This window comes from Notechis scutatus, chromosome 4, assembly GCF_049901735.1.
Source record: "Notechis scutatus isolate UNSWTSFEM ecotype Mainland chromosome 4, rNotScu1.2, whole genome shotgun sequence".
NCBI lineage: Eukaryota > Metazoa > Chordata > Lepidosauria > Squamata > Elapidae > Notechis > Notechis scutatus.
In genome coordinates, this window is record NC_142012.1 from 72169993 (window position 1) to 72193352 (window position 23360).

The 23360-nt window shown below is 39.7% G+C and overlaps 1 protein-coding gene across 2 annotated transcripts in view; it reads left to right on the top strand.

The window, feature by feature from the left end:
• Positions 1-20808, top strand: part of LOC113416413 (pituitary homeobox 3-like) — a 39027-nt gene extending 18219 nt beyond the window's left edge. For both annotated transcript variants that reach the window (XM_087963723.1, XM_026674278.2), the window contains 2 exons: positions 4761-4966; positions 18436-20808. In XM_087963723.1, the coding sequence (XP_087819849.1) occupies positions 4761-4966; positions 18436-18981 (752 nt within the window). In that variant the 3' untranslated portion in view covers positions 18982-20808. The remainder of the gene's footprint in view (positions 1-4760; positions 4967-18435) is intronic.
• The last annotated feature ends 2552 nt before the right edge of the window (positions 20809-23360 follow it).

Below are 23360 nucleotides of genomic sequence, written 5' to 3' on the forward strand. Positions count from 1 at the left end.
CTTAATCACCTTACAACTGGATTATTCCAACATCCTCTACCTGGGGCTACACTTGAAGACCACTGGGCAGCTACACCTGGTCCCAAATTCTGATTACCACCTACAAAACCCTTCATGGAATAGGGCCTGATTATTTGAGGGACTACCTATTTCCAATTGTTTTCTACCCATATGGAAAGTTCAGATAAAGTTGATGCACTTCAGGACCTTTAAACAATGCTATCTATCCCAGGAACTTTATTTCAGGGATGGGATGCTGCCAGTTCTGCCCAGCTCTATAGAACCGGTAGTTCTGAAGAGCAGCAACCAGTTCTGTGTCTGCTGCTGTTTGGCTCACCCGCCTGCCCAGGCTCTTACCTGACTTTTATTTCCTGCTTTTTCAACCTCAGCTGCTTTGTGCGGCACAGTTGAGGTTGAAAAAGCAGTAAGAAACTTTTTGAAATGCTGCGCACCTGCGCACAGTGCTTATCAGTTGTCCAGGTGGCACAGTTTATGGTGTATTACACGCACGCGCAACGTAATTACCAAACTGGTAGTAATGCTGGTTGAATCCCACCCCTGCTTTATTTACTCTTTCACAGCAAATTATATTCCCTGGAGATCTAAGAAGCTCCCAGCCTAATGAAGTTCTGGAAAACTTTTAAAAATTTGGCTATTTGCCCAGGTTGTGAGACAGGATGACTGTGAAGCCCCACCAGAGTTTCTCTCCCCCACCACCAATATATGCAATATGATTTGGAGACTTCAGAAATTTCCTTTTTTGTTTTTCTGTTTTTAAATTGTAAATCATGCAGAGTCATTCTGGAGTTAAGTGACATCCCAATCCAATCCAATTCAATCCACAAATAAGAAATGTCTTCCTGAGACAACTGTGATCTGTTATCAGGCTTCACACTTAGAAATAAATCACAGTTCCCTGACCATTTAACTAATTTAAGTGTCAGAGAGACTTGGCAGAAGACTCCCAACAGAACTCAGCTAATTTATAATCTTTATTGCAACATAATAAAATCTTAACCCAATCAGAAATGTCTGCAGGATAAGAGTGTGTGTGTTTATGTGTGTGTTTGTCAAGAGCATCAAAATGGTGAATGTGACTGGGTGATTGAAATCCTGTCTATTTTTAATGTGCATGGCATATATCACATGCTCATTTAAAGAGGTGATACATTGCTCCAGTTGTGTCTGATCTGTGGGTGTCATTGGTAATAAAATAATGCAGAACCTTTATATAAGTCAAATTTAGAGTTTTTTCTTGCTGTCTTTCTAAATTAAAAAATACTTGAGGTTGTGTTTGATGCTTTGGGAGGCTGGAATATGTTTATGTAATTATCCTCTCTCTACCCTAAAACACACTGGATTTTTCCTTACCAGTTTTACTTCTGTCCACAATGTCAAGTTATAATTTTTTATTATAGTTGGTATATATATAACCAGCTAGATGTTTAGACTGGATTGGCATTTTTGTCCACCTATTAAGACCTTCCTAACCACCTGGAATAGGCAGATGTTCTTATTTAATTTTATATATATATATATATATATATATATATATATATATATATATATATATATATATATATATATTTGTGTGTGTGTGTGTGTGTGTGTGTGTGTGTGTGTGTCTGTCTTTGGTTATTCGGGTTTTCTCCCGCGTAAGATTGGAAGTATCTAGGCAACGTTTCGATGAAGTCTCATTCATCATCTTCAGGCTTCTGTCTTCAGCTCTGTGCTTCTCAGAGTGAAAATATATATATATATATATTCTTAAGTTTTCGCGAGTACTTACATGTATGGCCTTCGGCTTTGTTCGGGTATTTCCCCACGTCATTGTAGTTGTTCTTTTAAAGTTGTAGCAACGTTTCAGCAGAATCTCATCTGCCATCATCAGGCTTCTGTATTGTGTCTGTCTGTGAGTCAGACTTTTACAGTGGTTTCAGATTTCAATTTGGGGCAGCCTATTGCTGTGCCAGAATGGTTTTTTTCTTCATCCTGATTGGTTGGGAGTCTTGGTCTGTGTTTATTGGTCTTGGAGTTTGCTGTGTTCTGCTTGATTGGTGTCTCTAATATCTTCTGTCTGTTTTTTGGCTCTTTTTGTATCTTGATTGGCTGGCAGCATTGTGTTACTTTATTGGAGGCCTTTAGTGCAGCTTGGCTTCGGGTAAATGGACGGCTATCATTAGTTAGGAAGCTGGGTTTCATCTGGGTGCCTGGTTCGGATGTGTTTGAGCTGGAGGTATCAGGGGGGATCTGTTTGTGCCCAGGTGTTTGCCTGGCTTGTGGTGTGGAGATTTTTTTGTTTGTGAGTGCAGGCTTCCAATTGACAGTCTGGTGGAATCATCTCTTCTATTCATGCTTTCAGGTCTATTTTCAATCTCTATGGCTTCTCTGATAATTCTGTGGCTAGGGTTTTCTATAGTGGCTAGGGTTTTGGTGCCATTGAAGTTGATGCTATGACCTGTGGCTTTCATGTGTTGGACTAGTGTGGAAGTGTGTTCCAGCTTTTTTACTGCATTTTTGTGTTCATCCAGGCGGGTACTTATTCTTCTATTGGTCTGTCCGATGTATGTGGCCGGGCATGATGCACAGGGGACTTCGTATATGCCTTGGTTTTCCAGGTCAATTTTATCTTTGGGGTTTCTAAGGATGGCTGCTATTTTTCTGTCTGTTTTGAAGGCAGTCTTGATGTGATGCCTGTGTAGTATCTTACTGATTTTGTCTGTAGTACCTCTTATGTAGGGCAGGACAGCTGTTCCATAGGTCTGTTCATCTTCTAGTCAGGGTACTAAAGTACTGATAGCCAACGGCTTCCACAAAAGCAAAATCACCAGCTTGATCCACAAAAACACACTGAGACATAATGGAGACCTAGAAGATGAACAGACCTTGTATCTGGAGACCATAAAACCAGCAGCTCTAAATCGTCCAAGTGAACAACAAAATATTTAGAGTGAAAAATAAAACTACTATTCTACAGATGTTCCATTTTTTTTAAAGTTCTCACTAATTTTTAAATTCTGGGTTGGAAGTTGTGACATACTATCAACTCTCCCAGGTAAGCCAAGTAAGAAACTCAACAAAATGAACTAAGTCTACTTTATTGTAAGGCTACAGTAACAGAATCTTGAAAGACTGAAGATACAAACTTCCCACTGCCACTTTTAACCATCTAATCTATTAGGGGAGATCTTTCCTAGGCTGTTCTCTGTTAAGCCACTGGGGCTCTTGGCTCTTATCTGATTTTTTCCTGGGCAGCATCTCTTCCCCTTATCCCCCCAAAGTCGTTCAACGTTCTATTACACATGTTTCTTCTCCCTGTGTTTATTTAAAGCAAAAACAACAACAACCCACTTCCTCCCATGTGAGACATTAAAAAAAATCAGGAATCAGAAAGGATTCAATATATTCATGAACAGGTAATTTACTTCTTCAGATAGATATATTTTTCCTGATTGCATGTTAAAGAAAAATATTTTTTCAAATCACAAAATGCCAGTGGGTCCTACGCAATAGCAATAGCACTTAGACTTATATACCGCTTTATAGTGCTTTACAGCCCTCTCAAAGTGATTTACAGAGTCAGCCTCTTGCCCACAAAAGTCTGGGTCCTCATTTTACCCACCTCGGAAGGATGGAAGGCTGAGTCAACCTTGAGCCTGGTGGGATTTGATCTGCTAAATTGCAGTAGGAACAGCTTGCAGTACTGCACTTAGAACACTGCGCTACCGAGGCTCCTCAGTGTTTACTCACTAATATTCCTCAAATTGGGTTCTGCTTCTGTCAAAAGCATATATGATCACTAAGAAGAATTCAGAGTAAGAAATGAAAGAATCACTGTTTTGCACTGCCACTACGTGCCTTGTCCAAAAGATCAGTCTTTGTGATAAACCATATGTGAGCAGCGGCATATTATCTCTGGTAATATCACACTACTAACCAGAGCATACAAAACATTTGCTAGACCAATACTCGAATACAGTTCATCAGTCTGGAACCCACATTACGTATCTGATATTAACACAATTGAGAAAGTCCAGAAATATTTCACAAGAAGAGTTCTCCACTCTTCTACTCGTTGTAGAATACCTTATGCCACCAGACTTGAAATTCTAGAACTAGAAAACCTTGAATTACGCCGTCTTCGGTCTGACTTAAGCATGGTATATAAAATCATACATTGCAATGTCCTACCTGTCAATGAATACTTCAGCTTCAACCATAACAACACAAGAGCACACAATAGATACAAACTCAAAGTAAACCGCACCAAACTTGATTGCAGGAAATACGACTTCAGCAATAGACTGGTCAATGTCTGGAATACTCTACCCGACTCTGTAGTCTCTTCCCCAAACCCCAAAAACTTTAACCTTAGACTGTCTACTATTGACCTCACCCCTTTCCTAAGAGGTCTGTAGGGGGCGTGCATAAGCGCACCAACGTGCCTACCGTCCCTGTCCTATTGTTTCTCTTATTCTTTTATTTTTCTTATATGTACCCATTTCATGTATTCACAACTATGTATACACTTATACTTATTATCTTGTAAACAATTGGCAAATCAAATAAATAAATAAATAAATATCTGCAGAATTGTCTTCAGTTCAAACAAACGATTTTTGTGTATGTGTTGAGCAATTTTACACAAAGATATAATTTAATAATATCACTTTCACTGGTAGGAATGTTTAGGCAAGAAAAATTATTGTCTTGAAACACTTTGAAAATCTGTGATGGATTCCTTGATTTTGCTTCCATAGACACAGAAAAGTCACAGCAGAATCAGACTGATAATTCCACTCCTGAGGATGGCTCCCTGAGAAAGAAGCAACGTAGGCAGAGAACTCATTTTACCAGCCAACAACTACAGGAGCTGGAAGCCACTTTTCAAAGGAATCGGTATCCAGACATGAGTACCCGAGAGGAGATTGCTGTCTGGACCAACTTGACAGAAGCCAGAGTTCGGGTACTATTATTTTCTTTTTAATTTATTTGAAATTGACAAGAATGTGAAGAAAAAGGCTGAATAAAAGCCCCATAGCAGAACAAGCCTGTGCATGTGACTGTATCTTTGTGCCTTCATCCCTTTTGAGAAAGTAGGAAAATAAGAAAATAGAAAGTAAGAAAATAGAAAGTTTATCTAAAGAATATATTCTAAGATTTTAATCAAGCATCATATTTTTTTTAAAAGGGTTTGGAATTGTCACAATAACTCTTACAGTGAACTCAGTTAGAAAATGTAGCTAGGGAAATCCCTTTCCCCAAAATACAACTAAAATAATTTTCTATAAAGTGTGACTTTTTAAAAAATACTTTTTTTGAAGTTTAAAAAGTCAAAGATAACTAACATAAACTAAGAAAAATGGAAAATAAAAAGTGCATAGAGAAAAAGGGAGGAAAAAAATAAAAAAGATATATAAGAAAATGACTTCTCCCTTCATCAAACAAATACAAACAATTTCAGTAACTTATCACCTTCCCTGTCAATTACCTCTTCATCTCATATCTCCTTTCTTCTTTCTCTCCCCCTTTTTTATGAGGTAGCTACAATTACTTTAGGGCAGGGGTTCTCAAACTCTTCAGCTCATTGACACCTCCATGAAGTTTCAGATTGTTCATCAACCTCCAAACATTATATTACAATAATTTTTAAAAATACTATTTTAACTATTATGAATAATAATAATTAGGTAAACATCAATTTATAATATGAAATAAAGAATTAATAGTAACGGAATTGGAAGAACTGCAAAAGTCTGCCCAAGGCAAAGAAATAAAACCCTTCCCAGAAGTAAACCAGACTATAGAGGCAAACCAATAGAGTTGGCAATAGAGAAAGCCAGCATAGCTGTAGAATTTTTTTCATTGGAAACCAGGAACTCTTTTCTCTGCTTGAGAAATAACAAAGCCATCTAACAAAAGTATTAAAACAAAGAATAACTGAGCATCTAGAACAGCACAAAACAACAGAATAAGGTTGTCTGCACTTAAACTTGTTCCAAGAAACAGCTAGCACAACCATTAAAAGAATGGAGAGCTTGCTGTGGCCAACTTGCCACGGCCCATTTGCCATGGCCAACTTGCCACAGGACAACTCTCTGTGGCCAACTCACCATGCGACATCTCGCTGCAGGTCAATTCAACAAATACAAAGCTTAAATTAATTTCAATGGAACCATAGCCAATAATAATAAAACAAAAGAAGTCAATCCAGAAATACAAGAATTAGATTAATTTTGATGAAAACTTAATCACCAATAATAAAAGTAATTGAATGAAATGATTAATACAGCATTGAATTGTCCTGTGACGAGTTGTCCTGTGGTGAGTTGGCCGTGGTAAGCTGTCCTGTGACAAGTTGCCCATGGTGAATTGTCTAGACCCTTAAAAGATGCCAAAACTGTAATATCAAATATAAGAACTAGCTCTCTACAAGAAACAAGCCAACTAACGTACAGTACAGCTGTAGTTATAAGTGAATACCTGGAATGCAAAATCAGCAAAGAAGAAAAAAAAGCCAAAGTCATCAAAATGGAAGACCAGGCTGGAAAATAAGATTAGCAAGATGAGATCAGATGTCAGTAAGCTAGAACAAATGAAACAAAAGAAGCTGAAGAGCAAGAAGACTAAAGAATACCTAATAAGGAAATACCACTTAAAAACAAGGATGACCAAGGAAGCCCTGGAAATAATAAAGCAGCAAATAACAGTTATAGCCAAGAAGATCAGCAGAAACAAAGCTTAAATTGTAAATTATAGGCAGAACCTCCAATTTCAATCCAACCAGAAACATTTTTACCAATCCTCAGAGCAACATTTCCCCAATAGAAACAACAGTTAAATCAGTCTATAAATTGTGAGATTAAAGAATTTTTGTCATGCCTTCTGATTGCGAGTTGGTATTCATGGATGTGTTCTGCCAGTCTTCTGCCTGTTTGTCCTACATAGTGGTTGTTTCAGTTCTTACATTGTATATTGTAGATGACTTCTGTTTTTTCTTCTGGAGTTTCTGGATCTTTTGGTTTGCTTAGGATGCTTTGAAGGGCTTTAGTTGGCTTGTGTGCTACACTGATTCCATGTGGTTGTAGTAATCTATGGTTTCTGAGATATTCTTGCTGTATGGCAGTGTGATTCTTTTTAGGGTTTGTGTTTGTTGTGCTGTATTGGGTTGAGTGGACAGGGACTTTTTGATAAATTTGCATGGGTATCCAATTTTTTGGAATGTGTTGTATAGATGCTCCATTTTCTTTTTCTGCTGTTCTGGGTTACTGCAGTGTGTTTGGGCTCATTTAAATAAAGTTCTTACACAGCTTATCTTGTGGGAGATTGGCTTGTTGCTTTAGTAGTGGAGCACCTGGTTAGTATGGGTGGGTTTTTTGTAGACTTGCATTTCTAGTTTGCCATTGTGGTCTCTGCTGATCAGGATGTCCAGGAAGTTGTTGTTTTCTTTTTCTGAATTCCTTTAAAATGTTATTGATGGTTCTGTGGGTGTTCTTTAATTGATCTTTTTTATTATGGTGAAGGTGTCATCTTTAATTTATTTTAAGTTATTTTACTTTATTGTCATTGCACCTCATACAATGAAATCAAACACCATCTTCAGTGCACATCATGACCATGAAAATAAACACAAACACACATCCTTCACACCATACATTGAACCAAAAACCCGCAACACCGCATCAACACTGTAGAATACAGTAGAATTCAGAAAAGCTACTGCCCTGGGATAGAAGCTGTTTTTCAGCCTATTTGTCCTTGTTTTTATTATCCTGTACCGTCTGCCACATGGTAATAGTTCAAAAAAGGATGAGATGGATATTTAAGAATATTTTGAACTTTCTTAAGGCAGCAGGAGCTATAAAGCTCTTCCAAAGAAGGGAGAGGGCAACCATTGATCCTCTGGACAATGATATTAACCCTCTGGAGTGCTGTCCTATCTGCCACTGAGCAATTGGCAAACCATACACAGGTGCAGTAAGTTAAAATACTTTCTATGGTGCAGTGGTAGAAGGTCACCAGCAGCTTTTCATTCAGTTTTTGTTTCCTGAGAAGTCTCAGATAGTATAATCTCTGCTGGCTTTTGACCAGTGCTTCAATCTGAATGCCCCAGGTCAGGTCCTCTTAAACTTAAACTTAAAACTGGCCACTTGCTCCACTCGGTCTCCATTGATAAGCAAGGGCTGGATGTCCAATCTATTCCTTCTATAGTCCACTATAAGCTCCTTGGTCTTATTGGTGTTAAGGACCAAGTAATTGTCTCCACATCACGAAAGCAACCGGTCCACCTTATCTCAATAGGCAGACTCATCCCACCATTCATATTATATTTATTTATATTTTCGGTTGTATTTGTGGAAGTGCTATGATTTCTAGATGTTGCATGACAACCTCCATTATAAGACCTAAAAGTGGTGACCCCATAGGTGTCTCTTTAATTTGTTGGTAAATTTGGCTGTCAAATTGGAAGTATATAGTTAAGATCCATAATCCTGGGTGTTTTGATCTTTGTGTATTCAATTAAGTCAGGTGTACTGTGAAACAATGCAGCCACGGATTCTTTGGCTAATTCTGGATCTATAGATGTGAACAGGGCTATGACATCCTCATCTATAGTCATATCCCTGATTGTTTGAAGACCCTGTAGTGGAGAGTTAATGGAGTGTTGGCTTCCTCTTGTGAGATGTCCAAGTTTTTTTGTTAGTTCTTTTGCAATGTTGTATGTAGGGGTCTCTATTAGATACATGATTGGACAGAGAGATATGCCAGGTTTGTGTACTTTGAGGCATCTGTAGAAGCATGGAAGGATGGGTCCACTGCAGGGGTGGGATTCAAATGTTTTAACAAACTGTTCTGTGGGCATGGCTTAGTTGGTGGGCATGGTTTGGTGGTCATGTGTGGGTGTGGCTTGGTCATGTGACTGGCTGGGTGTGGTCAACTCAACATCACTCACATCGAGGGGTGTGTTTCCTTGCCTCGCCTCTTCTGACTGTGGGAATGCTGCAACGGTCATAAAAGTCATGTCACTTTTTTCAGTGCCATTGTAATTTTGAATGGTCACTAAATGAACTGTTGTGAGTCAAGGATTACTTGTACAAAAATACAAAAAGCTTATTTGCTTGCAAAAAGCTGCCCTAAATACCAATCATTAGATTAAAAATACCTGCAAACCAGAGTTACAAATCAGGCGGGGTGCCAGAGCACCTTGAGGAATTAAAATAGTTAAAATGCAGTGATAACTATCAGCAGCCAACTCTTGCTCATAAAGTGAAATCCTTTAGCAGAGGTCATTTAAGTTCTCCAGAAAAAGCATACCCAGGAGAAGCAATCCTTAGATCCATTTGCACCATTTAAAGATACCAGCTGGTCTCACTCACCTCACAAGATATCCTAAGGAAATCATCCAGATTTAAGAAAAGGTCACATGCCCCCCAGAAAGGCAGTAAAAAAATCAGTGTCAAGCTTGCATCCTGCCTCTTGGAAGTACACCCCAAAAGGACAGTGCCAGATACCACTAAAGCAGTGAAATAAGACCCCTTCCCCAGATAGAAAAAAGAAACTATGAGGCAGGAAAAAATTCAAACACTATATAAATAACTAAATTACAACAGTAGATGTTGCTTGTTAAACCAATTACCAGAACAAATAGACACAGGAACTACCCAGATTTCTCAGCCCAGTTTCTTTTCAGAAAAAATGATTAACTTTTTTCCTTCCAAACAAAGCCGAATAGGGAAAATTATCCCATCAATAAACACAGGATTAAACGTCACCAAGCACAGAATTAAGTTTCACCAAAAACCAATTTTAGACCAAAACTCAGAAAAGGTATGTAAACTCATGTTTGAATGTCAATCTTTCTAGCTAGCCAAGAAGCCTTGCTGAATGCCACTCATCTTGGTTCCTTGTCATCAAAAGCTTCTTTCCAACAGCTCTGCTTCATTATTCAATTATTTCTTCAGAATGCTGATTGTCCCGGGGGGTACTGCCTCCCAACAGCAGTGTAAAAAGCTTAAAACAACCCTTCCCCTTTAAGAAAGTTAAGCCTCAGAAGCTCCAGAGATAGGAAGTCTAGGCGTACTGGCAAGAATGTAATAAGGGTTAAAAGAGGCAGTTTCTGTAAACAACAACACCAGAATGTTTTCTTCCTGCCTTCCTTACAGGATTAGCCCTGTAAAGTGGAAAAAACAAAAGGAGATTTCTTCCAACAGCTGGTTCTCCCAACTGCTTAGAAAGTTACAACAGGTTCTAGCATATAGGTTAGAACCAGTAGAATCCCACCCCTGGTCCACTGCTTCTTATCCACCACTGTTCTCCTTTGGTAATTTGGCCTTTCTTAGTGAAGTCACTGAGGGTTCTCTTGATCTGGTTGTCTATTACCCTCACTTTCTTCACTTTGTCACCATTGTTATATTTCTATTTGCAGATCTTTGTAGTTTGTGATTTTATCTAGTTTATTCTCATCTATTCTGCTGTTTCCAGGTATTGCCACCTCGACTACCAGACTTTTTTGTCTTTCTCATTGATAATTATTAAGTCTGGCATGTTATGCACGTCTGTGCCTGTCTGTTTGAATTCTAAAGTTCCAGAACACTTTAGCTTCATATTTTATTACTTTCTCTATTTTATTATTCCACCAATTCTTGCTTGTAGGCAAATGGTATTTTCCTGCAGATCTTCCAATGAAGGGTCTCTTGATCTGGTTGTCTACTATCTTCCCTTTCTTTTGTCACAGTTGTTATACTTCTATTTGGAGATCTTTGTATTTTATCTAGACAACCATCTAGACCAGGGGTGTCAAACTTGATTTCATTGAGGGTTGCATCAGAGTTGTGTTTGACCTTGGGGGGCCAGGGTGGGAATGGCTGGGGTGGGCATGGCCAGCTCGACGTCACTCATGTCAGGGGCACCTGTGGTGGCCCAAGCACTCTATGAGCGAAAACAGGCTCCCGAGCTCCAGTTTGGCTGTGATGGCCTTCTGCAAGCCTCTGCCAATGAAAATGGAGCTTGAGAAGGCTGCACACAGCCCTACCGAGCTCTGTTTTTGCTGGGAGAGGCACTCCAGGCCGATCCTTCACTGTTTCCAGGGGGACCTCTGGACCTTGAGTTTGACACCCTTGATTTAGACAATCAGATCAAGAAAATAATCACCAGTAATCAGCACTCAGGTCAGCATAGATTCATTCCAAGGTCAACTTCAGACCCACAATCAAGTAATCAATACCCCAATCAAGAAACTGCCAAAGAGTCATTGCTACTGCTGAACAGGGCTGCTTCTTTTTGTGATGCCTCTGCAAGGCAAAGCAGGTGATGGAGTGTGGGTGGCCTGGCTGTTGGAACCCTAAGGTGTTTGAGTGTGGGCTGTGGGGCAGCTCCCCACCTGCCTTGCCTCACCTCATGGCACCTGTTGTGGCCACAAGCAGACAGTGGGACGGAGTGAGTGGGCTCTTAACTGCAGCTTATATTTGGGGGTAGGTCTTATATTACACATGCTAAAATTATGCTAGGGTTTATTTTCTGGTTAGGTCTTATTTTGGGGGAAACACGGCACTACTATGCTGAACAACCTAGACCAGGGGTCAGCAACCTGTGGCTCCAAAGCTGCATGTGGCTCTTTGGTCACCCTGTCATGGCAGAGGGATGAAAGAGCCATCACCTTGTTGCAGCAGGAACAATGCACCCCTGCACTTGCTTTTGCGTGGCAACAGCATTCCGCCTTCATCGCGTTACATTTGCTGTTGCCACCAGCAAAGAAATCTGGGAGAGAACAGTGGGGGGGGGGGAATCTTGTAGGGTGGGGGCCATTTCCCCAAGCCTGGCCTTCCTTCTCCCTTGTCGGCAGGGCCAAGAGAAAGAATGGGGAGGCATGAGGAAGCGCTCCTCTCCCCCGCCGAGCACGGAGCACAGTAGTCCAGTGGAAGGGGCAGATGGCCCAGCAGAAGGGCCCCCATTGGTGAGTTGTACAGCGGAGAGGTGTGATCCAGCTCTCGGAGTGGGATAGTGTTTGGCACCTCCAGACATGAGCTGCCACCTTTGAAATGTGCTGCTTTTTGTTGCCTGTGCCTTTCCCGATCTCAGCTTTTTTGCCCTAGTGAGAGCTATGTTTCTGCTTGCTTGCTTTTCCTGTGCCTTCCCTGGACAGCAATGGCTGGGGCTGTCTGTGTGGGGGGAAGCAGAGGCATCAGAGCTGCTCCCCCACTCAGCAAGCCAGATCTGGAGGAGTGCGGAGAGTTGCAGGTGAATGCTGTAAGGTCAGAAGACTCACTCCAACATCACCCCAACATGCATTTCCAGCACGTGCTCCTGTTCCGAAATAGGATTGAGTGGAGGGAAGGGAGCAAGGGGAAGGGGTAGGGGTAGGAGGGAACAAGAGCTTTTCTTTGGCATGGAGTGGGGGGAAGACCCAATACCCCCTCCATGGCCTGCCGACTGCTCTCGTAGCACCTTGCGCAGCACAGCAAAAGTGTGCTTTACAATGGGGGAGACTGGATCCCTTCCTCCTCCTGGAGCCCATTACAACACAATGCAACCCTGTCCCACTCGCCCCTGGCAACTCATACACACTCTTTCTCTCCCTCTCCCTCCCCCCCTCTCTCTCCCTCTCTCTCTCTCTCTCTCTCTGGGCGGAGAGCAGGTCGTGCATCCAGCACCAACAAAGCCGGAAGTAGCCTCCCGCCAGACAGGCAGCAAGAGAGAGACAGAGGGACACATTTGGTTTGATTCGGCTCTGCTCTCTTTGCCTTGCCCAGTTTTGCAAGGATTCAGTGGATGCTGCCTTGGTGATGGTGGGGGGAGTTTTGTCCCATACTTTGCCTGCCAAGCATCTTTAGGGGTGCCCAGGGACTATATTTTCTGGCCACTTTGGACCAAGTTGCAGGATGTGTATGCATGCATGTGTGAGTCTGCTGCTGCTTGGGATGATGCTTCTCTGAAGTGCATGCAGTGATCTAAGACGGCAACCTTGTGCGCTGTGATGTAACAGCCTGACAGTCACACCTTTTGCAATGCAAGGTTTATTTTTGTATCTTTCCAGAGACAGAGAGAACATAGTCGAATTTCCTTACAATTATTCCCTGGGTGTGCGGGTTGGGAAGTGGAGGTGGGGAGTGGGAGGGAGGGAGAGAGGGAGAGAAAGAAAGAGAGAGAGTGAGAGAGATGAGGGAGAGAGGGAGATGAGAAAGAGAGAAAGAGATGAGAGAAAGAGGAAGATGAGAGGGAGGGAGGGAGGGAGGGAGGGAGGGAGGGAGGGAGGGAGGGAGGGGGAATAGAGAAAAAGAAAGATGAGAGAGAGAAAGAGATGAGAGAGCAGAAGATAGACATAGAGGGAGAAAGAGAGATGAGAGGGAGGGAGAGAGACAGAGGGAGATACCTATTTCCCATAGAAAAGAAAACACGGGGAGCCACAAAATCTGGGTAGGAGTGGCTGGTAACTACTGTAACTACTACATGTAACTACTGGATGGGAGTGAGTGATGTCGAGTTGGCTACACTCACCTAGGTTTTGTGGCTCCCAGTGTTTTGTTTTCTGTGGGAAATGGGCCCAAGTGGCTCTTTGAGTGTTTAAGGTTGCAGACCCCTGACTTAGACCCTTGCAATTGATAAGTGAATAGTGAAGCTGGATCAGTTCAGGTACTTTTCATAGTATCTCTAGGAAGCTCTCAAGTATGACACAAACACAGTAGCTCCCCTTTTCCCAATCCTTCTTTTGGATTGATAAAATCATGATGTCTGATACGAGATGTAATGTTGCATACTTAGCACTCATTCATGAAACCATTGTACAATGTGTGGGATGTGCTGGATGAAGATGCAATTCTTTTTGTTTCTATAGAATATTTATTTATTTATTTGATTTGATTTTTCAATCGCTTACAAGATAATAGGTATAAGTATAAACATGAGTAAGAATACAGGAAATAGGTACAAATAAATGGGGACAATAGGACAGGGATGGGAGGCACGATGGTGCACTTATGCACACCCCTTACAGACCTCTTAGGAGTGGGATGAGGTCAATTGTGGATAGTTTGATGTTAAAGGAATGGGGGTTTGAGGATGTAAACAAGAGTCGGGTAGTGCATTCCAGGCATTGACCACTCTGTTGCTGAAATTGTACTTTCTGCAATCAAGTTTTGAGCGGTTAACATTGAGTTTGTATCTGTTGTGTGCTCTTGTATTGTTGCAGTTGAAGCTGAAGTAGTCATTGACTGGTAGGACATTGTAGCAGATAATTTTGTGTACTACACTTAAGTCCAACCGTAGGCGGTGTAGTTCAAGATTGTCCAAGCCCAAAATTTCAAGCCTGGTGATATAGGGTATTCTGTTGCAAACAGAGGAGTATTCTTCTCGTGAAATACTTCTGGACTCACTCAATTGTATTAATGTCCAATATACAGTGTAGATTCCAGACAGATGAGCTGTATTCGAGTATTGATCTAGCAAAGGTTTTGTATGCCCTAGTTAGCAATTCAATATTTCCAGAAGAGAAGCTTCGTAAGATTAGATTTACAACTCCTAATGCCTTTTTAGCAATGTTGTTACAGTGAGCTCTAACACTTAGTTCATTAGATATGAGTACTCCGAGGTCCTTGACAGAGTGAGGGTCATCAACGAGTTCATATCCGCCTAGCTTGTATTTGGTGTACTGATTTTTTTTACCAATGTGTAGGACAGAGCATTTGTTGGTCGAGATTTGGAGTTGCCAAATGTTTGACCATTCAGACACATAATCAAGGTCACTTTGAAGAACAGTAGCATTGTCGGTGGTGTTGAATAGTTTTACATCATCCGCGAAGAGGATGCAGTTGTTTATAAGGTGATCGCAAAGGTCATTTATATAGAGTATAAAGAGTGTGGGTCCTAGAACGCTGCCTTGCGGGACACCACTGTTAATTGGAGCAGGATTTGATATAGCGCTCCCTATTTTTACTATTTGTTGCCTGTTTGACCGGAATGAAGTAATCCACTTATGAAGAGATCCAGAAATGCCGTAAGAGTTTAGTTTTAACAGTAGTTTGTCATGTACCACTGAATCAAAGGCTTTGCAGAAGTCTATGTAAATTGCGTCTATTGCTTCACCCTGGTCGAGTAGAGTAGTCCATATGTTTTTGCCGTGTTGGAGTTGTAGGTTGCAGGACAATTTTTTCCTTAAACCAAATTGTTTTTTGGAGAGTAGGTTGTTTGACTCTAAGTGGAGTGTGATGAATTGGTTAATGATTGATTCCATGACTTTGCATGTGACACAACACAGTGAGATTGGTCTGTAGTTTTCAACCAGGCTGGGGTCATCTTTTTTGAAGATAGGGATGACCGTAGCTAAGGTTCAGTAAGAAGTTGGTTTTGAATGATATATCATATATAATGCTTAGGGGTTCTGCTATGGCAGAGGAGAGCTTTTGTAAAAAGTATGCACATAATCCATCGGGGCCAATAGATAGGGATGGTTTTAGGTTTCATAGTGCCTTTTCTACATTATCTTCTGTAAAGTCAATATCAATATCATTGCAGTTAGTTGTGGTACAACTAGGAAATGTGGGGCATGAGCCATTGCTGTTTACAAAGACTGAACTGAAGAATGTGTTGAAGAGGTTGGCCTTAACAGTTTCATAATTGGCTTTTTTGAAATTGTATTTTGGAGATCCATCATTATGATCTTCTTTGTGAGGGTGTAAATTGAGACAAAAGTCAATCATACTGTGGTCACTGTTTGAAAAGGGTTCTTGTATTTGTAGGCCATAAATTGAGTTTGCGCTGTTGGAGAAGATGAGGTCCAGGCAGTTGTTGAGTCTAGTGTTGTTAGTTACTAATTGATCCAGTCCTAGTATGGTAACAGCATTGTACAGGGTTGCATGTATGGGTTTGGATGTACATTCATTTAGGGTCCAGTCTATAAGAGGTAGATTGAGGATTGACCAAGGAAAATAAGAGGGTGTGAACAAGAGACAGCCCACGTCAGCAGTGAAGTTAGTTTGTTTGCATGAACTATGTCATAATCAGGGGCTCTGTAGCATAGTAAGAAGCGGATAGTGGTATTTAAGGACAGTTCACAATCTTATGCTATATAAAATCTTATACTATTCAGCTTCACTGAATAATCTGAGGATATTATGTTATCCTGAGAGAAATGGAGAAAAGCATCTTTTTAATCAATGTTTACTATATATACAGTCACAATTTGATATATCACTATCATGACCCTTTTATTTGCCTATTTTTTAGCAATTCCCTCTTCTTTATACACCAAGATTTGTTTCAAACCCAGTCTTGGTATTGGTTGGTTGTTTAATTTACCATCTATAACAGCACTAAAATATTCTTTTGCAACTGTATTGATTAGAATTTTCCAGTGGACTGTCCTTTATTTCAGAAAGCTATCCTTTATTTAATTTATTTATGTTCTTGATGTTGCTCTTGAACTTTCTTTTATAAAGCAAAGTTATAAAAATAACTATATTTTTAATTCTTAGGAACCCTTTTTAGGTTTATCTTTTATTTTTTCAAGAAAATATGGTCACTGTAATTACCTCAGAGCTGAAGTACCTCAGCAGAGAGGCTGGTTAACCCTAAGGATATCTTTTTATTTATTTATCAAATTTATATTCTGCCCATCTCACTGTCCCAAGTTACTCTGGGTGGCTTACAAGATGGGTCCCCAACCTGTGGGCTGAGGCCCACTATGGGGCCATGGCCTATTTTCAACTGGGCTGCGTGAGACGTGGGCACCAGCACTCACAGCCCTACTTGCATGAGCAGCTGGCACACATGCCCACCACTCACACAAACAAAGCTGTGTGCACGTGCATGCCTATCTCTCAAACAAAACCATCCCCTCTTCCCTTCCTCCCTCCCTATGTCAGACCGCCAACTTGGAAAGGTTGGGGAATGCTGGCTTACAATATAGAAGCATCAAAACACTATAAACATTAAAATTAAGATAACAAACAAAAAGTTAAATGCAAGAGCAGAAACCACAGTAAAGAAGGCTCTTCTCCTTGATCCTGCTAGCTGTAATTCCTTGGCTAATGGGTGAAGAAGGCCTCTTCTGCCGATGCAATGGCCAATCCCATTGGGGTGAGATGGTTCCTTAGTTTCCTTTCTCTACTCATTAAACTGCAAAGGAATCAAAACCAACTTTTGAATAAATCTGTCAAAATTGTATAAATAATAACTTTTTGGTGGTGCCTAAAATAGAGATTAATTCTGAATTTCCTTATTCCAAAGAATAATGAAGTTCAATGATGTGTAGAAAATTAAATCAATCATTCTCAAAAGGTAAACGTGCATGAAAGAATGTGTCTTCCAAAAAAATTGTTTAGTAGGGAGCTTAAAATAATGTGAATGAGTTAAATTCAGGTTAATTGTATTTATTTTGTCACAACTATCTAAAGATTTGAGAATATAAGATCTTATTCCATTTGTAGCAAAACCAAAGATAAATTCAAATATATCAATTGAGAAAGCATTCTAGCAATTGTTGCACCAAGATAAAGAATCAGAGCAGAGACTAAAGCCAAACAAAACATAACATAATTATTACTAAGGACCAATTGTATTCAATTTTATTTTCTTTACTTATTAGCAGACAAGATATTAAAATATACTGCTCAAGATTAGAGATAGAAGTTTCCAGACTGTCAATGAAACATAAACTGTCATTTACTTGTCTTACATGTTTGTCTCACAGTGTAAAATACCTTTAATATATTTAGAATAGAACAGAACCAGAATAAAAAGAAAAGAATTTATCTTTGACTTTTACTGCACCATACATTTAAAAAAGTAAAAGCACACTACTGGTAACCACAAATATCTGGAGCCATATAAACCACATCTATCCAAATCTATTATAAATAAAAAAAGTTTCAGAAACTCAAAAAAAATTTTTTTTACTGATTATTCCCAACATGGAACTTTTTTCTTTTCTTTTTGCAGCAGTCTTATACTTCAAGCTCTTTATTACCCTAATCAGATGGCCCCAACAAACCTTCACCTAACTGCTTCTGATTACTAATGGGAATCATGTGTGATGAGGAAATATAGATTGTGATCTGAGTAATCCTTAGAGTAGTGATAATTAATAGAGGAGGAGCTTGGAGTTTGCAAAGTCAGAACGGGTACAGCAGATCCATATTCATGGATGCCATGGCAGTAATCTGAAAAATAGATAACAAATGAAATACAATCATGCAAGGAACATGTAGATCTGTCTGCTTTTTGATTGCTTGCTTTCATAAAATATGTAGAAATCTGCAGTGCAGTCTCCTTTTATGAATAGCACCAATTCTTCTAGACTAGGTCAGAGAATGTTCTTTTCAGGCAAAATATCTACTTATCTTGACATCTACTTTGTTCTTTGCATTTAAGGCCAGAAATATTTAAAGCAAACATGTTGCCTTGTATAACATTATAATGAGAACTATACCTCTTTTTTTACAGGTATGGTTTAAAAACCGCAGAGCCAAATGGAGGAAGCGGGAAAGAAATCAACAGGCAGAACTTTGTAAGAATAGTTTTGGAGCTCAGTTCAATGGACTGATTCAACCTTATGATGAGATGTATAGTAGTTATTCCTATAATAACTGGGCTACCAAAGGACTTACTGCCAGCACTCTATCAACAAAAAGCTTCCCATTCTTCAACTCCATGAATGTCAATGCTCTTTCTTCCCAGCCCATGTTTTCAACATCCAGTTCAATAGGATCTATGTCTGTACCCTCCTCAATGGTTCCTTCAACAGTGACTGGTGTGCCGGGCCCAAACCTTAACAATCTTAACAGCCCTGGTCTTAACTCTGCAGTTCCATCCAGTACCTGTCCCTATGCATCCACAGCCAATCCTTACATGTATAGGGATACTTGTAACTCAAGCCTGGCTAGCTTGCGATTGAAGGCAAAACAGCATGCAAATTTCACCTATCCAGGAGTGCAGACGGCAGCCTCCAGCCTGAGCCCATGTCAGTATGGTGTGGATAGGTCAGTATGAGAACCTCCACTGCTAATTATGAACTATTAGCAGAACAAAGTTTCCCCTGCAGATGAATTCCAGAAAGATGTATTTATAATACTGTTACAAATCTTTTACTATCATTTTTGTAAAGTATATATTTTTACTCACTGAACGTTCATTTGAGGCAGAGGAACTTTTTGCCAAGGTTTGAATTCTTACCCGGTGATAACAGCATACCCAGGGAAATCATTGACACTGCTCATAATTTATTACTGCAATTTATGCTTTATACATATGACTCCTGCTTACATAAGTCTAGATTCTGTACTTGAAATACCAGGTTTGGATTTTCTGTATGTATATTTCATAAAAGTTTGTCATGAAATGCCCTGGGTAAAACTTTTGTTTTCCTTTAAAAAAATAGTGTATCATAACAAAAAGTTGCCAAAAGTAATTTCATAGCATGGGAAGGAAATTTATGTGCAGACATGCCATGAGTTATATGGAAGATCTAGGACAAAGAAACATATAGATGTGCTCCTAGGTATCTCTGGGTATCATGACTGAAATAAAAGCTGTCAATTTGTTATCAAAAGAGCACTGCTATTTGGAGAAAATAGACAAGTAATCAGACTTGAAACAAAACCACTTCATGATATAATAGTTCTACAGGATACTTATTTAAATGTATTAAACCAAAAGGTATGTCAACTATATTTAATTTCCCCATGCAATTTCATTGTCTACCAAGCAGTTATGTTGCAGTGGTTAGAATGCAATATTACAAGCTGCACACTGCCAGGAGTTCGATTCTGACTGGCTCATGGTTGATTCAGTCTTCCATTCTTCCAAGGTCAGTAAAACTGACTACTTAGAAAATGTTGTTGAAGTATAAGACTAAGTACCATTGCTATTATAAACACACACAGTCTGCAATGACTTAAGTTCCCAAAGATAAACAAGAAAAATGCCCCGAGCATCTCATGCACATGTGATTATTGCATAAGCAACAAGCACTATTTGTATGCAACAATTCCTAACTTCTAGAAAAATTAGGTCTGCAACTGAATAGATGTAATCCATTGAATTACACAAATGGATTCTCTGATCGACTACATCCAGGCAACATCTTCCAATTATTAGTTTCCAGGATGATCCATTTTTTCATTGTTTTTTTCATTGAGCTTACAAAAGTAGTACATGTGCCTCTGAATCATACTAATGTTTCTGCAATAATCTGTCACAAGCCAGCAAGTATAGAAGGAACTTTAAGAACATCACTTTATCACTTCCCAAATTTGTCCACCAGAATTCCTGAACATTTTAGAGCTCAGAAATGTACAAATCAAAATCCATAGATGCTAACCATGACCAACAAAACCACAGCCTACTGTAGTATGAATGTATAGTGGGAAGAGGTGAAGAAAGTCATGCTCATCTACTGTAGTTTCTTTTTACTTGACCTTATTGTAACTTATTTTAAGTGACAAAGTGTGTGGGTATTATCGAAGTAATTTTTCATGCTTAGGTTGGGTTTTTTGCTACTCTAACATCCCGTTAAACTACTCAAAATGGGTGATCCTAAAAGACTGTAATTTATAAATTATAATTTGTCTTTAAAAATTATGTTTTCATGCTAATAAATTGAGTGCTAGTAGCAGGGCAGACTACATTTTAAAATTTGCCTCAATAGTTTTCTTTAAAAAGTATACATGCTTTAAAAATATCTGTTTCTTTTTATCTGTTGGATTGTGTATGATTCTGTGTGTATATTTCTGTGTGTGCTTGTGTCTGTGTATAAACATATGCACAATGGGCAGAGGTCATTTGACATATTTTAAAATAAAGATAAATTTAAATTGCTGTCTGATTGGGATTTCTTCACCCTTACAAATTAAAAGGTTCTTCAGAGATGGAAATCATAAAAAGAAAAACTACAATTAATGCTCATTTTAAAACTCCCAAGAATCTTCTACCCCACAAAAAAGTCCTTGTGGTGTGTTGAGAGTATTTGGGATAGGACCAGGCTCAAATGACTGTGGGACAGTGCTGTCTCTTTGCCCAATCTTCATCAGATTGTTTTGGGACAAAGTATCAATAAAATATCAAGGAAGATTTTTCCAGGAAAGGAGCAATTCCCCTTTTATAATCACCTTTTCGCTTATGAAAAGATACATTGTTTTTATACTTACCCCCTTTTCTGAGCCTAGAGATTAGTGAAACAAATATATTTGCTGATGGTATTATCCAGTCATTCACAATCTTGATATTTACTTATATAATAGCTGCCCAATCACAGACCTGTATAGCTACCCATCTCAGAGATTTTAATGAAATTATTTGGACTGTATTACAGGTGAAACTCGAAAAATTAGAATATCGTGCAAAAGTTCATTTATTTCAGTAATGCAACTTAAAAGGTGAACCTAATATGTGAGATAGACTCGTTACATGCAAAGCAAGATAGTTCAAGCCGTGATGTATCATAATTGAGATGATTATAGCTTACAGCTCATAAAAACCCCAAATCCACAATCTCAGAAAATTAGAATATTGTGAAAAAGTTCAATATTCTAGGCTCAAAGTGTCCCACTCTAATCAGCTAATGAAGCCATAACACCTGCAAAGGGTTCCTGAGCCTTTAAATGGTCTCTCAGCCTCGTTCAGTAGGAATCACAATCATGGGAAAGACTGCTGACCTGACAGTTGTGCAGAAAACCATCACTGACACCCTCCATAAGGAGGGAAAGCCTCAAAAGGTAATTGCAAAAGAAGTTGGATGTCCCCAAAGTGTACATGAATAGAAAGTTATGTGGAAGGAAAAAGTGTGGAAGAAAAAGGTGCACAAGCAGCAGGGATGACCACAGCCTGAAGAGGATGGTCAGGAAAAGGCCATTCAAAAGTGTTGGGGACTTTCACAAGGAGTGGACTGAGGCTGGAGTCAGTGCATAAAGTGCCACCACACACAGACGGATCCTGGACATGGGCTTCAAATGTCATATTCCTGTTGTCAAGCTGCTCCTGAAAAACAAACGTCAGAAGCATCTTACCTGGGCTAAAGAAAAACAGAACTGATCTGTTGCTCAGTGGTCCAAAGTCCTCTTTTCTGATGAGACAACTTTTGAATCTCATTTGGAAACCAAGGACCCAGAGTCTGGAGGAAGAATGGAGAGGCACACACTGCAAGATACTTGAAGTCCAGTGTGAAGTTTCCACAGTCTGTGTTGATTTGGGGAGCCATGTCATCTGCTGGTGTTGGTCCACTGTGCTTCATTAAGTCCAGGGTCAACGCAGCCATCTACCAGGAGATTTTGGAGCACTTCATGCTTCCTTCCGCAGACAAGCTTTATGGGGATGCTGACTTCATTTTCCAGCAGGACTTGGCACCTGCCCACACTGCCAAAAGCACCAAAACCTGGTTCAATGACCGTGGGATTACTGTGCTTGACTGGCCAGCAAACTGCCTGCCCGCCCAATTGAGAATCTATGGGACATTGCCAAGAGAAAGATGAGACATGAGACCAAACAATGCAGAAGAGCTGAAGGCCGCTGTTGAAGCATCCTGGTCTTCCATAACACCTCAGCAGTGCCACAGGCTGATAGCTTCCATGCCACGCCGCATTGGAGCAGTCATTGCTGCAAAAGGGGCCCAAACCAAGTATTGAGTACATATGCATGCTTATACTTTTCAGAGGTCCGATGCTGTTCTATGTACAATCCTTGTTTTATTGATTGCATGTAATATTCTAATTTTCTGAGATTGTGGATTTGGGGTTTTCATGAGCTGTAAGCCATAATCATCACAATTATGACAAATCACGGCTTGAACTATCTTGCTTTGCATGTAATGAGTCTATCTCATATATTAGGTTCACCTTTTAAGTTGCATTACTGAAATAAATGAACTTTTGCACGATATTCTAATTTTTTGAGTTTCACCTGTATGTTTCACACCCCTATAGAGTTATTATTGGAGTACTAATTATTTTGCCTTTTCTGTGCAAAAATGCTTTGGTCTGCTTGTGAATTGGTTCAAACTGATTTTTTTTAAAAATTACTTTCTCTTCATTTTTCAGTAAACCAAGGAAATGGTTAGAGACAACAGAGACTGGCATCTGATTCATTTCCAGATACAGAGAGCTGGAAAACTCCTCAAGTACTTTCTATAAAGCTGTAGGATCCATTAGTTATCAGAGGCAGACCATGCAAACTGGTCCCACAACCCCCAGAGGTCAATGGTAGTTTTCCAGATAATGGGTATTGGTCCCCAACTTGTACAGCAAACTACAGTACGGAAGGAGGTGCTGAAGAGATAGGAAGCATCAGAAGCATACAGTAATGAACAGAAAGCTTAGCAGACACTTGATTTGTGCCTATGCTGTAAGATTTAAAAAAACCTGAGTTTTGAACAAAAT